This window comes from Kogia breviceps, chromosome 3 (assembly GCF_026419965.1).
Source record: "Kogia breviceps isolate mKogBre1 chromosome 3, mKogBre1 haplotype 1, whole genome shotgun sequence".
Lineage (NCBI taxonomy): Eukaryota > Metazoa > Chordata > Mammalia > Artiodactyla > Physeteridae > Kogia > Kogia breviceps.
This window is the reverse complement of record NC_081312.1, coordinates 188,104,707-188,120,031: the sequence shown is the minus strand read 5'-3', so window position 1 is coordinate 188,120,031 and position 15,325 is coordinate 188,104,707. Positions and strand designations below refer to the sequence as shown.

The window sequence follows — 15,325 nt, the reverse complement described above, 5'->3', positions numbered from 1 at the left end:
ATTTCTCATCACCAGGAAAAAAACCTTTTCTCTCTCTCTTTTTTTTTTTTGGTATCTATAGGAGATGATTCATTAACTCAACTTATGTTGGTGATCACTGTGCAATATATGTACGTGAAGACCTTATGCTGTACACCTTAAACTTACACAGTGTTATATATCAGTTATATCTCAGTAAAACTGAGACAAAAAATATAATTTTAACAGAAAAAAACAAAATAGAAAGACAATAAAGAAAAACAAACAAAATTTTAAAATCAAATTTCACTGATCAAGAAAAAAAGAGAAAATCACCTATATAAAGAATGAAAAAGGGGTTATTACCACAGAGCCTATGGATATTAAAAAGGATAAGAGAATATTGTTCTATTTAATGCCAACATATTTGATAATTTAGATGAAATGGACAAATTTCTTGAAAAATACAATGAATCAAAATTGAAATAAGAGGAGACAAAAAAAATCTAAATATCCCTGCAGCTATTACATAAATCAAATTTATTTTTTAAAACCTTCCCCAAAAGAAAGCTTCAGGCCTAGATGACAGATGATGCCTATCAATCATTCAAGGAAGAAATAACACTAGTCTTACATAAACTTTTTGCAGGTAGGAGGAGGAATCACTGCCTAATTCATTTTATGATATTAGTACAATCATAATAGCAAAATGTAACACATTAGAAAATAAGATTATAGACAAATATGCATCATATTTAGGCACAAAACTCCTTACCAATTTTAGCAAGTCAAATTCTATTTGTGTATATATGTGTGTGTGTATATATATATATATATATATATATATATATATATATATATATATAAAGATTCCAGATCATAAGAAAGGTTGGCTTAACATTTGAAAGTCAATGGAATTCACCCTATTAATGGAATGAAAGATAAGACACAATCATTTCAATATATGCAGGAAAAGAATTAGAAAAAAATTCAACACCCATCTGTGATAAAAGGTCTTGACAAACAAAGGGCATCAATGAGTCAACATCACACTTAATGGTAATAGACTGAATTTCTCCTGAAGTCAGGAACACGGCAAATCTGCTAAACAATAACACAACAAAATAATTTGAAATGGATCAAGACCCAAATGTAAAACCTAAAGCTATAAAACTTGTAGGAAAAACAGGAGGATGTCTTTGTGACCTTGAGATAGTAAAAAATTTTTAGATAGAACAAAAAAGCACAAAACATAAAAGAAAATATGTGATAACTTAGACTTTGTCAAAATTAAAAACTTTTGCTTTTTGAACAACATCATTAAAAACTGAAAAGGCAAGCCACACAGACTGGAAGAAAACATCTGTAACACATTTATCAGATAAAGAACACTTTCAGAATATACAAAGAACTCTCAAAAGTCAATAACAACCCAAATGATAACATCAGAGTCACGAGTTAAATGCAAACTGAAGTACAATGAGGCATCACTACACATGTTGCGCTGACAAAAATTTAAGACTGACTATACCAAGTGTCGACAAGGACGTGGGGCAACTGGATCTTATATACACTGCTAGTCGGTTGTAAAAGGGCATAACCACTTTGGAAAACAGTTTCTTAAAAAACTGAACATACAGTTACCGTATGACTCAGCCATTCTACTTCTACTTATTTACCCAGGAGAAACAAATCAGTATGTGCATCAAAAGACTTGAATACAATGCTCATAGGAGGCTTACTTGTAATAGTCAAAACTGTGGGGAAACCCCCAAGTATCCATCAACAGGTGACTGGATGGATACACAAACTGTGGTATTTCCATGCAGCAGACTACTCGGCAATTCAAAGGGATGAATTATTGATCTATGAAACAACATGGGTGAATCTCAAACTCATCACGGTGAGCGAAATAAGCCAGGTGAAAAAAGAAAAGAATGGATGAACATACTGTATAATTCTATTCATAAAAAATGCTAGATGATTCAAACTAATCTTACAGTGACAGAATGCAGATCAGTGGTGGACTGGGGATAGGGGTGGAAGGATGGATTACAAAGGGCCCAGGGACGTTTTCTGAGATGGAAATTTCAGTATGTTGACTGTGGTGATGATTTCGCGTGTGTGTATATAGGTGATCTAATGGTACATTTTAAATATGTGCAGTTTATTTATTTTAACTATATGTCAATAATGTTATAAAAGGAAAAAAATAAGGGAAGTGGGAAAAAAGTAACCGAACACAAAAAGGAATAGATTTATAAAACCAAATTAGTTACAATTACATTCAAAATTTAAATTCCCTTCTATTTAGTTAGCAAGCGTATTTTAACACAATGCTCAGAGCTGCTGGAGGGGCATCAAGAGGTGGTGCTGTCCTTTACGGAAGGTCACTTGCTTTGCTGAACATCACGGAATACCGATAAATTTAATTCTACCATAAAAGCTGAGAATGAATTTCACAGCAGAAAAACAGACTCTATTAAAGTGTATATAACATAATATGCATACAAGAATATAAAAGATATTCAAGTTAGTACGAGACCCTACTTCGGAGTTTAGGGCTGATATTCATTTATTACTTAATTGTTATTATTGTTGCTGGTATTCCTTTAGCAAATAGTAGGCTTAAGAAAAATGTATTGTTGACAATCAAAACCGAGGATTTTTTTGTGCAGTAATCTGTCTCTCATGAACTGAGAAAAGGTTGAATAAAACTATGCAGTTTTACTGGCAGAACACTGAAAATCTGGAACACACAGTTTAAGGGTTACTGCATGGACACATGGAGTCCCCCTGGGAGGGTTAAAAATATCATTAGACCCAAATCAAGTGACTAAGACATTTATGACACCGCTAAACACAGTTATAAGGTAAACACATCTACAGCCAAATTGCTTATCATGATCAACCTGAACTATCCAGGTCTGATGTGGTTTTACTGGTGAAGAATTTTACTGCCTAACTGTAATGAGGCACCATAGGAATCTCATAAGCTCATTAACATGAACAATCCTGAATCGGGGGTCAGAAAACTCTTATGAGAAGGAATTAGAAGGCAAAGATGGGCATCAAACCACAACACAGGCCACTACCCCGCCACGATGCACTGTTTAAGCGCCATGTTTATCGTTTAAGAGAAAAACAGCAAACAAACATGAGACGAACTCCACTGTCCTTCCGTGCTCCCAACAAAACCCCAGAATAACCACCACGGTGAGAGAAGAAGAAAAAAAAGTTTAAGCTGGTCCCCTAACTTGCAATATACATATATATTTAGAAACCTCAACAGAGATATCCTATCTACACAGAAGTGTTCCAGAGCATACGAGGACTTTGAAACCTCTGACAACACATAACTGTAACATATACCTTCACGAGAAACCACAGAGAGTGATTAACAGGTGTGGCTGGTTGAGAAAGCACCCAAATTCCAGACTATAAACACTCTGGAATCCATCAAGTATCTGATATCCACTCTAATGTGCTTTGTTAACTCTTTTAATTTACTGAAAAAGCCTTCTGAAAGACTAACTATGTTAACAGCCATATAGACTTGTTATGATAAACTGTGGCCTTAAAACAATGTTGATGCTGCTTATCAAGGATGAAATTTCCTACATGGAAGCATTTTTAGGCAGAAATCAGGGGCTCTGACCACTTTCTTTAAAAGCAACCTGGCATGTTTAATATGGCCATATGGATCATTTTTAAAGATCATATAGTTTGTTCATCCATTTTAGCATGGAAGAAATAGCATTTACCTAATTTAGCATCCCTTCAAAAAGTTTTTTTTAATTGAAATAATCATAGATTCACAATAAGTTGCAAAAATAGCACATAAAGGCCTCATGTAACCATCACTCAGCTTCTTCCAAGGGTAACACCTTCCATAACTATTGTACATATCAAAACCAGGAAATTAACTAAATCAAACAATTAACTTAACTACCAAGTGTTTCTTTTTTATGTTTAAAAGCCTGAATTAAAATATACAGAGAAGTTCCCATTTACCCATTCTGGTGGATATCTGGTACCTTTTTTGGAACGGAGAATTTAAACATCAAACAGAACACTGGTGGTATAATCAAAGCAATAATTTTTCCCCAGATAATCACGACTCTACCTAAAAGTCTTTTACGAACAAAGCAAAGCAATCTAAAATTCCAAAACTGCTCTTAAAATATCTTCTTAATTAATTAAATCCTCATTTGATGCTATGGCTGTATTTCTCACACATGTCTGACACAGTGAATCACCTGGGATACTTGCTGTAAATACAGATTTTCAGGAATTCTGTCAGGTCTCCAGAAGGAGAATCTCTTTGGAAAAGCCTTGGAATCTTTTCATAAGAACCTCAAGAGACTCTTATTATCAGGCAAGTATGGAAAACACTGCGTTCTGGGGATCTTTTGACATTAACACCTATTTAAAAAGGAAAATTACTCTTTTAGGGATTTCTTTGGAGAGTCTCAGCCCCAGAACATTTCTGGATGTTGTTAACTTCTATAACAACTTCAGATGCAAACAGTATTTTAATAGTTGGATTAACTGAGTCCAAAGTGCCCTGAGTAATACCAAAACTATCATGGAGGGTTACATTTGATAGGCAGCCTTATTAACCTTTATCATCTTCAAAAGAAATTAGTTTTTACTACTAATTGGGCTACAGTGAAGAGAATCTGGGGTTGGAAAGGGCTGTGCAGCATTATATGGTAGGAAGAACGTGAGACCTGGCTTCAAATCCAAGTGCAGCTATTGCCTATGGAACCTCTGAGCCAATCGAAGTATCCTTTCACCTGTTTCCTCCTCTGTGACACGGAGATATTGCCCATCTTACACCGTTGTTGGGAGGGCAAAATAAGACAAATAAGGGTAATGAAGACACAGTAGGAAATTAATAAATTTGTTGTTTTTCCTTTGTAATCTGTTTTCCATCTTCTAGGTTTCTTCTGTAATTGATCACCTGTAAGCTTGACAGTTGTTTTGTAAAATGTTCTAATGACTTGTATATTGCAATTCAGCTTTTGTGAGATAAGTACATAATTAAAGTAGAAATAAAAAGAAACTGTTTAATTCCAATTTCTAGTTTCTTTTACTTTCATCTCTGTTGGTAGAAACCAGCAGCCCTATAACTTTCGGCTGAAAATGATCATAAACAATAACTTGGAAAAATGTAGTAACAAGGCGTAACAAGGTAACAGAAAACTATAATTTTAAAATAAAGTTGAACTAGTCCAAAACTAGAGAATACTGCTAAGGGCATTATACAGATGACTTTTTTTAAACATTACTACAACCACTTAAAAAGCCAACATTTAATCTAGCCTTTTAGATGGTTCCCTAACATCAACCTATTAAGTAGTCAAATGGCATTTATTCTGGGTATCAATGCTTCCAGGATCACATTTCACTTGTAAGAATGCCTGTGAAAACCACTTTTATAAAAACAGACCTAATTCTGTATACTGAAAAGAAGCCTACCACGTTTGGATTATATGGCCATGAAAAATTACTATATGCCAATCACTACAATATGAAAAGTAATAAAGAAACGTTTATAAGAAGCCTCCTTCAGCTCTCTGCAGTTTGGCCCTTCTAATCTTAAAGCTCATTGAAAACTCTGGAAATTGAAGAAAAAGAATAAACTTCTACTGAGCAGAAAACTTGTAAGTAATAATTTGATGTCATCCCTGTACTAAAATCCACCATAAAAAATGCGAGTAGGGAAGCTGAGAGCAACAAACACCTCGCCAATGATCTGTGTCATCTGGGGCAAACCTCTTAACTCTTGCGCCTCAGTTTCCTCCTGGGTAAAATGTGGACACCGTCATTCCCTCCTCCCCGGGGCTGCGGTGAGGTCTACATGTGCGTGCTGACAGCAGGGCTTTGCAGCACACACGCTGTGTATGTGCTGGGCAGGCAGTAGTAGCAACAAACAGCACAGAACTTACGGGGCACCGTCACGCCGTAGTGCTGTGTGTCACTGATCAGCAGCTTTCGTTTCAGTTCATTCAAACCTACTCCTACAGGACCTGAAAAACAGGAAAACAGAAATTCACTCGTGAACAGAACGCCATTTAAACATTGCTATGATTGACATGATCCGTAAGACAGACTGAAAACGTGTATCCAACTTCACATGCATCCCAAGTCAAGAGATTATCTCTAGTTCAGTTGTACGTAAGAAATAACTAGGAGTTATTTGCTTGCTTTTCTACTTTTTCTTTATTTTTCCTGTATTTTTGTATTTCGCTTTTCTACTTTTTAAATTTACATCCCCATCTTTCCATTAAAAAGATTAGAAATCTTTGTTTTAAATGAAACATATACAAGAGTATCTGAGTACATTAACAGGTAATGGTATCCAGAAGAGCTTAAAAAATAGGTGCACCTAAAAAAACGGAAATACACAGTCTGGACAGGGATCATTTCAATTTTAAATGTTTTTAGATGCTAATAAAAGAAAATCTTTGAACCTTGATTTTATTTTAGGTGCAAAAACCTAATCACGCATTTTAAACTTGCAAAACCATCAGTGCAACGTCAAGCTCCTCTGCAACACTGTTTATTCTCAGTTGGTCCTTAAGCCTTTGAAAACTTACATAGACCTTATGTATTTCAATCAGCGTGCACATACTAAAACACCTATCGTGAACAAGGCATATGGTAAATGCTGTGAAGATGAAAAGATAAGTGAAGTCTGCCTTCAGAGAAAGTAACTGGGTTGGGAGAGTCACACAAAATGATGAACAGGCTGGGGCCAGAAAACGAACAGTGGTTCCAAATATGAGTCCGAAATCAAGAGTTAGAAGGGCACAAGGCCCGGATGGCTGGCTTCTCGCAGCCCTGCCATCGAGGCCTATTTAGTGGTGGTGTCACGCCTTGAGCAGAACACAAGCTGCCGGGCCAGACTGCCCTCCGTTACATCCCCATCCTCGTGGCTCCCTCACCTGGTGACACTGATGTTGTGCTCTGTGTCCCCCCCAGATTCACATGTGGGAACCCTCATGCCAACGTGATGCTGTCAGGAGCAAAGGTCTCTGGGGGGTTCTCAGGTCACGAGGGTGGAGCCCCCCTAGACGGGCTCGGTGCTCTTACAGGAGATGTCACAGAGCCCCAGCGCCTGGCCACGTGAGGACACAGGAGAGGAGAGCCCTCGCCCCTACTGCTGGCGTCCTGACCTCCGACTTCCAGCCTCCAGAACTGTGAGAGACCAATGTCTGTCGTCCAGAAGCCACCTGGGCTGTGATATTTTGCTGTGTGGGCCTGAAAGGACTAAGACACTGGACAAGTTCTCATCCTTGAGCCTTGGCTGGACTGCATTCTAATCCTAAGAGGAATCACGCTCCCTTTCTTGGGAGGAATATTGAAAACCCACGTCTAGTAACTAGCACAGAGCCCAGGTATTCAAGGGTTCGTTCCCTTGCCTACTTACTCTTCCGGGCTTTGAAAAGAATAAGGTTTTACGCTGGCCAGTGAAGAGCATCCAGGAGGACAGGGCGGAGCAGGCTGGGGTCTGGGTGAGGCTGAGCGGGGAGCGAGACGAAGAGGCGGGCGGGGACCATGCCCTCCTCTGCTTCAGCGCTACTCCTGGGCCTCCACCTGTACAGACGGACCTGCCCCTGCCGGTCATGCACCGGCACCTCCACCCTCCCACACACCGCTGCTGGGTACCAGTTCTCTGGGAACTGCCCCAAGACAGTGGTCCTCGAGTCTCTCTTTTAAAATGAATACTCTGTAATATCCCAGTTTTATCCTGAAATGGCATTCACAGCTGATGTAACTTGCTAGTGCATATACGCTTTCTCCCTCCAAATTAATATAACGGCCTAGCTGTAATATATGAAAGATAAAAAAGTAATTTACAATAAGACAAATGCTTGGGCATGACTGGAGAAAATGAAGCCAGATGTTTGCACCTACTTATTCTAAATAAGTTTGGACTTCAGCGTAATAAAAAGATCAGGAGGCATTCTGTACAAGAAAGTACAGGAGAATGAAAGCCCAAGGGTACAGGTAAACATCAGAATAAAGTCTAGCAACTAGATGGAAACCACGGATGGGTCTTACTGGAATATGATAAGGAAAGAGAGGAAAAAACAGCCTTAATAAGGAAGTAGGGATACAACACATCAAGGCTATCAAAGTGAAGAAAATAAAACTTTTACAAAGAAGGTGCAGTGTATGGGCAAGTGTAGCGTAAAAATAATTCCCCTGAGGTGGGACGGGTGAGTCATCTATCGGTGCCTCAGTGTCGTCTAGCATATGGCACTGGGAAGTCGTGTGGGAAGCAGGACAAGTTTCTCTTCCATAGAAACGTCAGGTGTACATCCTCGGCGTCCTCAGCCACTTGCATAAAGAAAAGGTGCCCTCACAAAAGGCCGTGATGCTCCGCGGCAGGTGGTCCCGCCCGGGCTGGGGCCAGTGCTCTCGTCACCTCTGCGCCCCAATCCTGCCGTCATGGGGGGCAACTTCAACACCCCTGCAGGGAGCCTGCTTCCTCTCCACTTCAACCACAAACCACGCAGACCCTGACTCTGCCTCACTAGGAGCCATTTCATCACTACAATAGTAAATTCAGGCTTCCCCGCGTGGCCCCAGTCCCTGATCATTAGCCCTCGCGCTCAGTTATTCCTTCTCTTAACAAAAGGACCTCCAGTGTTGTCTTTCTTTCCTCTCTTCTTCTCTAACAGCCCTTCGGGTCTTCACTTCCTTGGGCTGTGGTATCTCCCACTATCTTGCTAATACCCTCAAAGCCCTTACGCGCGTTGGCCGGCCTTTATCACACTCGTCGCGGAGACTTCCAGTCCAAGGTCAATCTCACGGCTGCGCCTGGACTGAGAAAACCCGTACGACGGGCGCACACACTGTGCTCCCCACAGAGCTCAGACCTCTGGGCTCCCCAGTTTTCCTGATTGTATTTCCCGGCTCACCATGTGGCCGTCTCAGCCCTCCAGTCTGCTCCCTCCTCGCACCTAGAACCTCCCCTCTAATCGGACAACTGCCAGAGGCTGTCGATGTTCCCTCCTGAAGATCCTCGGAGCTACGGCGTGCCGCCGCTGCCCGGGCACCTCCTCTGTGCCCCTCTCCTGCGTCAGCCTCCGAGCAGCTCCCACACCTCTGTCAGCAGCCAGCACCGTCTTTCCGAGGACGCCAACACGCGCCCTTCCGCAGCGTCCTCTCCGCAAAGCGGCGCGTCTCCACCCAGCCGCCAGCCGCAGCCTCCTCGTAGGGAGGCCTCCTCCTGCGTCTGCAGCTCTCTCGCACTCCGTTTCGAGCTCCTTCCCATCAGTACTGGAAATTCACACGGTCTCCCACCTTAAGACAGCCGGAATGACCAAGAAAACGAAGAAGCACCCTCCTCAACCTGGCACTGTCCTCCTTGCACCGTGCGGCCCTGTCCCCGGCACGGCGTCACTTCTCACCGGCACCGCCCACTCCTCCACTGGGAAGAGAACCCGCACTGCATGCTGGGAGCTGCGCTTCTCTCCCTGACGCCCGTTCTCGCCACTCCCGCCTTGCACTGCACACCCTGGCTGCGTGGCTCCTCGTCACGTGCCGCTCACCTGTGCACAAACACTGCTCTTCTCTCCTGTCTAATTCAGCCTTCATCTTAGATACGCCCTAGGGATTCTTCCCTGACACTTTAAGTGCGGGTCGGGCGCCGAGTGCTTGTGTCCCCCGCCCTTGCGCGTCAGAGGGCCGATCACACACACTCCGTCGTGACTGTCTGCATACTTGTCTTCACCCTCGAACAGACGTGAAGACAGCGGTGTCATCTATCTGCTCACCAGCTGTTTCCCTAGCTGGCAAACTGGAGGCGCTCGTCAGGTTGCTTGGTTTACTTAAGTTGCGCTCGGTGACTTACGCTGTGATGGAGGTAAAGCTATTTGCCGAAAGAACCAAAGGCGCGGGAGTTAAAGCAAGAAGCATCTGCACCTAGAATGCCTGGACGCGATGGTTGGAGAACGCGCTCCAAGTCGTAACAGAAGTTGGCGGGGCTCACGTTTGAACCTGCCTCCTTGATCTTAAGATACAGAGAAGCAGAAGGGAAGGGGATTACTTTGGCTCTGGAAGACTGAGTTGAAGGGACGGAAACCCATCCGCCTAAACTCAGACAAGGACCGCGGTGTGCCTCAGACGCAGGCTGGGGTCTCCCTGTGAACGGAATCGCACCAAGGTAAAGCGAGGCTGCAGGATGACGGGCGGCGCGGCGCTAAGCATTTACTGGTTGTCTCCAAAGCGCCAGGCACCACGCAGGGGCTCGTGTGTCTTGTCTACTCTGTAGGGACAAACAAGATTTGAGTAAGTGCTAACACTTACTCTTTAAAATAAACAGAAAACAAACGAGAAGAAGAAGGGGCTTTACCATGGTTTGCAGATGATGCAAACCCCATTATATATGCTCCAAAAAAAGGGAGCAAACAAAACACTACCACTTAAATATCAGGCCCTGGCCCGCATGCCCGCTCCCCACCAAGGCACCGAGGACCAAGGCGGGATGTGAATTCACTGTCCCTTCAGTAGGTCTGGGCTCTGGAGTACTTCCCAGAGTGTGAGCTAATCTGCTGAGTGAAAGTCTAGCATTGTTTTCTTTCTTCTTCTACCCATGCCAAAAAACCACAGTGATTTATTTTAGCTCTGGAGGAAAAAAGTAGGTATGTTTGAGTTAGCGGGGGAAAGTATATGCTGTTGCTCACGTGATACCCTTAAACTTGGACTGTTTTCAGTTTTAGCCCTTACATAAGCTAACTCTTACCGGGGACCCTGCTTTACCGCACACCCACAGGCCACGCCAAGGATGTGCAGTGGCAAATACTTCTATTTTAAAAGTTTCCCCTATAGGTGAGGTTGTTTGAAGCCATCATCTTCAAGGTGGGATACTGTCACAACAAGATTAAAACAGGGACATAATTTTAATCATTCTTACTACAAAACTGCCTGGCAGACCACTTAACAGCATTTTCCCAGCCAGGCCCTTGGATCAATTCTGCCATCCACACAGGTGAAGTTATAGACTTTTTCCTCTCTTAGATCTTGACCTTAAGATCACCTCTTACATCCACACTCCTGTCCTGCGTCCTTTGTCTATGGTAGGGCCTAAGTTCACATTTTCAGTTGGCTGGTTTGTATTTAGACGACTTACACCGCAGGTGGTTTAGGGATGCACTGAGTTAGGGTTACTCAAATGTCTCTGTAACGGGACACATTCATCTCCTCTTCAATGTATAAGCTTTTACCACAATTGGTGACACACGTTTACACCTAAGTATACAAATAAGTTCCTCTAGAGTTTGTTTCCAGCTGTGCTTGTTCATGCTAAAGGGAAGCAGAGAAGATAACCTAAATAGCACGTACTTAATTCACAGACAGCAGGCTTTGCAAAAGGAAGGACAATGACGACACAAGGAGGGCTTTTTGTGCAGCAGGCTTGTGTCCCATGGTTTACATACACCATGACTAATCCTCAAAACATCCCTGCAAGAAAGGTATAATTATCCCTGTTCTACATATGAGAAAACCGAGACGATGAAAGGGTAATTTTCCCAAGACGGCACATCTGGAGTAGGGCTGCACTGGTATTCAGAAGCCGGTGAGCCTGCATTCCGTCCATTCATCCGTCATCTTAACAAAAGAATTCCGAGGACAGGATAGGGCTCAGGTAGCTGGCTGCTCAGCTGTTTGCGGCTGTGACCCACAACTTCACAAAGTCTCTCACCCCATTCCAGGCTGTCCCACACCTTAAACAGTGACGAAGTTATGCTTGTGGAATACAAGACTCAGGCTACAAAAAGTGGCAGAAGTCAAATCCGGTGAACTCAAAACTCATCCTGTGCAGAGCCTCTGAGAAATCTAAACTAAACCTAAGGAAGATGGCAAGCATCCCAGGCCTGGACAGCAGACACGGGGCATGTCTATGAGGGTTCTTGATTCAAGACTAAGGAAACTCAAACAGAATGATGATATCAAAGGAAAAGCCAAAAAAGCACATTAAAAAATCATTTTGGAGTTCACTAAAGTGGATGGGCTTGCTAGCTTTAAAAATAAAAGAATGTTTCTATTTGAAGCAGAAATGTAACTAAGTATGTTTCTGTTTTTAAAATTTTCATAAGAATTTAGAAAATCACTTTGTGTGCAAATTCTGGAAAGAATAAAGCCATGAGCAGCAATCTGCGCTAGTTGAAATTCTTGTAAACAATCCATCAAATGGATACGATAATTAGAAAGGCACATCACTTTGGATGATTTGTGTGCATTTAATGAGTAACTCCTTCCTTACAGTAGGCAAATGTGTTGTGTGTGATTTTATATAAAGCCTTATTCATTGCAGCCACAGAAATACAGCCCATTTGGGGGTTAATAAAATGATGCTAGAAAGCTTCTATTTAAAGCTTTACCTTTAGGCAAATATTCCCATTAGCTAAATGTAAAAGCGCCTTTATTTTTCTCTTACAGAGACCTTGGAGGGTGTGGCCAAGATGGTGGAGAAGGGCGACCCTGAGCTCACCCGCCCTGACGGGCGCAGCCAGATTACAAGTATTGACAGAACAACCGCCAATGGGAACAACCTGAAGACCAGCAGAAGAGATCGTACACAGCTAAAGATACACAGAAGGAACCACAGTGAGGTGGGTAGGAGGTGTGGAGGCAAGGTAGAGTCAAGACCCATACCCCACAAGCAGGAGGAAAATTACAACTGCAGAGCTTCTCCCCAAGGACCGAGAGATCCAGGTCCCACACTGGGCTCCCCAGCCTGCGGCTCCTGCACCAAGAAGATGAGCCCCCAGGAACTTCTGGCTTTACAGACCAGTGGGACTTGCTTTCAGGAGAGCCAGGGGGGCCATAGGAAATAGGGACTCCACCGTTTTGTTTTTTTTTTTTTAAATCTATTTCTTTCTTTCTTTAATTTCTGCAGAGGTGGGTCTCTGTTGCTGTGCATGGGCCTTCTCCAGCTGTGGTGAGCAGGGGCCACTCCTCACTGCAGTGCCCCCTCCCACTGTGGTGGCCTCTCCTGTTAAAGAGCGTGGGCTTCAGGCGCGTGGGCCTCCGTAGCCGTGGCTCGCGGGCTCTAGAGCTCAGGCTCAGTAGTTGTGGCTCGTGGGCTCAGTAGTTGCGGCTCGCGGGCTCTAGAGCTCAGGCTCAGTAGTTGTGGCTCGTGGGCTCAGTAGTTGCAGCTCGCGGGCTCTAGAGCGCAGGTTCAGCAGTTGTGGTGCACAGGCTCTAGAGTGCGAGCTCAGTAGTTGTAGCTAGCGGGCTCTAGAGAGCAGGCTCAGTAGTTGTGGCACATGGGCTTAGTTGCTCCATGGCATGTGGGATCTTCCCAGACCAGGGCTCGAACCTGTGTCCCCTGCATTGGCAGGTGGATTCTCAACAACTGCACCACCAGGGAAGCCCAAGACTCCACTCTTAACGGGCAGATACAAAATCTCCTGCACTCCAAATCCCAGCACAGAGACAGTAATTTGAAAGGAGCCTGGATGAGACCCTCTTGCTGGTCTTAGAGAGTCTCTTGGAACACCCCTGGGGACAGAGATGCAGGCAGAGGCCACTTGGGGAGCTCACTCTACCATAGTGAAGTGCAAGCGCTGTTTTGGAGTCCTTCCTCCTGCCTCTTAGCACCAAGCACTGACCTGCCCAGTGGCAGGCTGCCACCAGCCATGCTAGGACCTAGCGCCACGCAACACTGGGCTGACAGCCACCTCATGAGGCAGGGCCGGGCCGCCCACTGGACTGGGGGTCAGCCCCACCTACCAGCGTGCCCACAGGAGTCAGCCCCACCACGACAGAAGGGCCCCCGCAGCACACACAGAGGCACCCCTAGAGCGTGCAGCTCTGGTGACCAGAGAGGAGTGTGCTGCGGGGTCCCACTGGAGTCTCCTACAAACAAACAGTAAAGGCAGTAGATCAACCTCTTATAAAGTTAGTGGGAAGATTAAAGAACAAAGTAGTAAAACCATCTTTATCCACAATAAGTAGTTAGGTGATACACAAAAAGATGTAAAATATGCTTTCAAAAACATTAAACATGGGAGGAGGTGGAGTAAAAACGCAGAGTTGTTATAATGCATTAGACCTTAAGATCATCAAGTTAAAATAATCATGCATATATACAGGTGGTTACATATGAACTTCATTATAACCATAAATCAAAAATCTATAATAGATACATATACACAAAATAGAGAGAAATCTAAACATAACAGTAAAGATAGTCATCAAATCAAAAGGGAAGAGAACAAAGGTAAAGAAAGGAAGAAAAAAGAATTACAAAAACAACCAGAAAACAATTCACAAAATGGTAATAAGTACATACTTATCAATCAAAAGACATACAGTATTACTGGATAAAAAAACAAGACGCATATATATGCTGCCTACCGGATACTCACTTCAGATCTAAAGACACACACAGACTGACAGGGAGTAGAAAAATATATTCCATGCAAATGCAAACAAAAATAAAGTTGGGGTAGCAATACCTATATGAGACAAAACAGACTTTAAAACAAGCACTGCAACAAGAAACAAAGAAGGATATTACATAATGATAAAGGGATCAATTCAACAAGAAGATATAACAATTGTAAATATATATGCACCCAACATAATAGCACCTAAATACATAAAGCAAATATTAACATACGTAAGGGAGAAACTGACGGTAACTGAATAATAGTAAGGTACTTTAACACCCCTTAACATTAATGGGCAGATTATCTGGACAGAAAATCAATAAAGAAACAGTGGCCTTAAATGACATATAAGATCCAATGGTTTAATAGATATATAGGGGACATTCCATCCACAAAGCAGCAGAAAATTCCTTTCAACTGCACATGGAACATTCTCTAGGATAGATCAGATGCTAGGCCACAAAACAACTCTCAATAAATGTAAAAAGACTGAAATTATGTCAAGTATCTTTCCCAACCACTAGACTAGAAATCAACTACAAGAAAAAACTTTTATTTGCCACTTTTATTCAACATAGTATTGGAAGTCCTAGTCACAGAAATCAGACAAAAAGAAATAAAAGGAATCCAAATTGTAAAGGAAGAATAAAACTGTCACTGTTTGCAGATGACATGATACTATACATAGAAAATCCTAAAGACACCACTAAAAGACTACTAGAATTCATCAATAAATTCAGTAAAGTTGCAGGATATAAAATTAATATACAGAAATCTGTTGCATTTCTATACACTAATGAAAAACTATCAGAAAGAGAAATTAAGAAAACAATCCTGTTTACCATCACATCAAAAGAATAAAATACCTAGGAATAAACCTACCTAAGGAGGTAAAAGACCTGGTCTAAGAGAACTATAAGTCACTGATGAAAGAAATTGAAGACGACACA

General features: G+C 42.5%; 1 protein-coding gene across 7 annotated transcripts in view; it reads right to left on the bottom strand.

Annotated features, from left to right (window-relative positions):
* MPP7 (MAGUK p55 scaffold protein 7) overlaps positions 1–15,325 on the bottom strand; it is a 424,300-nt gene that overhangs the window by 15,852 nt on the left and 393,123 nt on the right. For all 7 annotated transcript variants that reach the window (XM_067030594.1, XM_067030595.1, XM_059058692.2 and 4 more), the window contains one exon: positions 5,913–5,993. In XM_067030594.1, the coding sequence (XP_066886695.1) occupies positions 5,913–5,993 (81 nt within the window). The remainder of the gene's footprint in view (positions 1–5,912; positions 5,994–15,325) is intronic.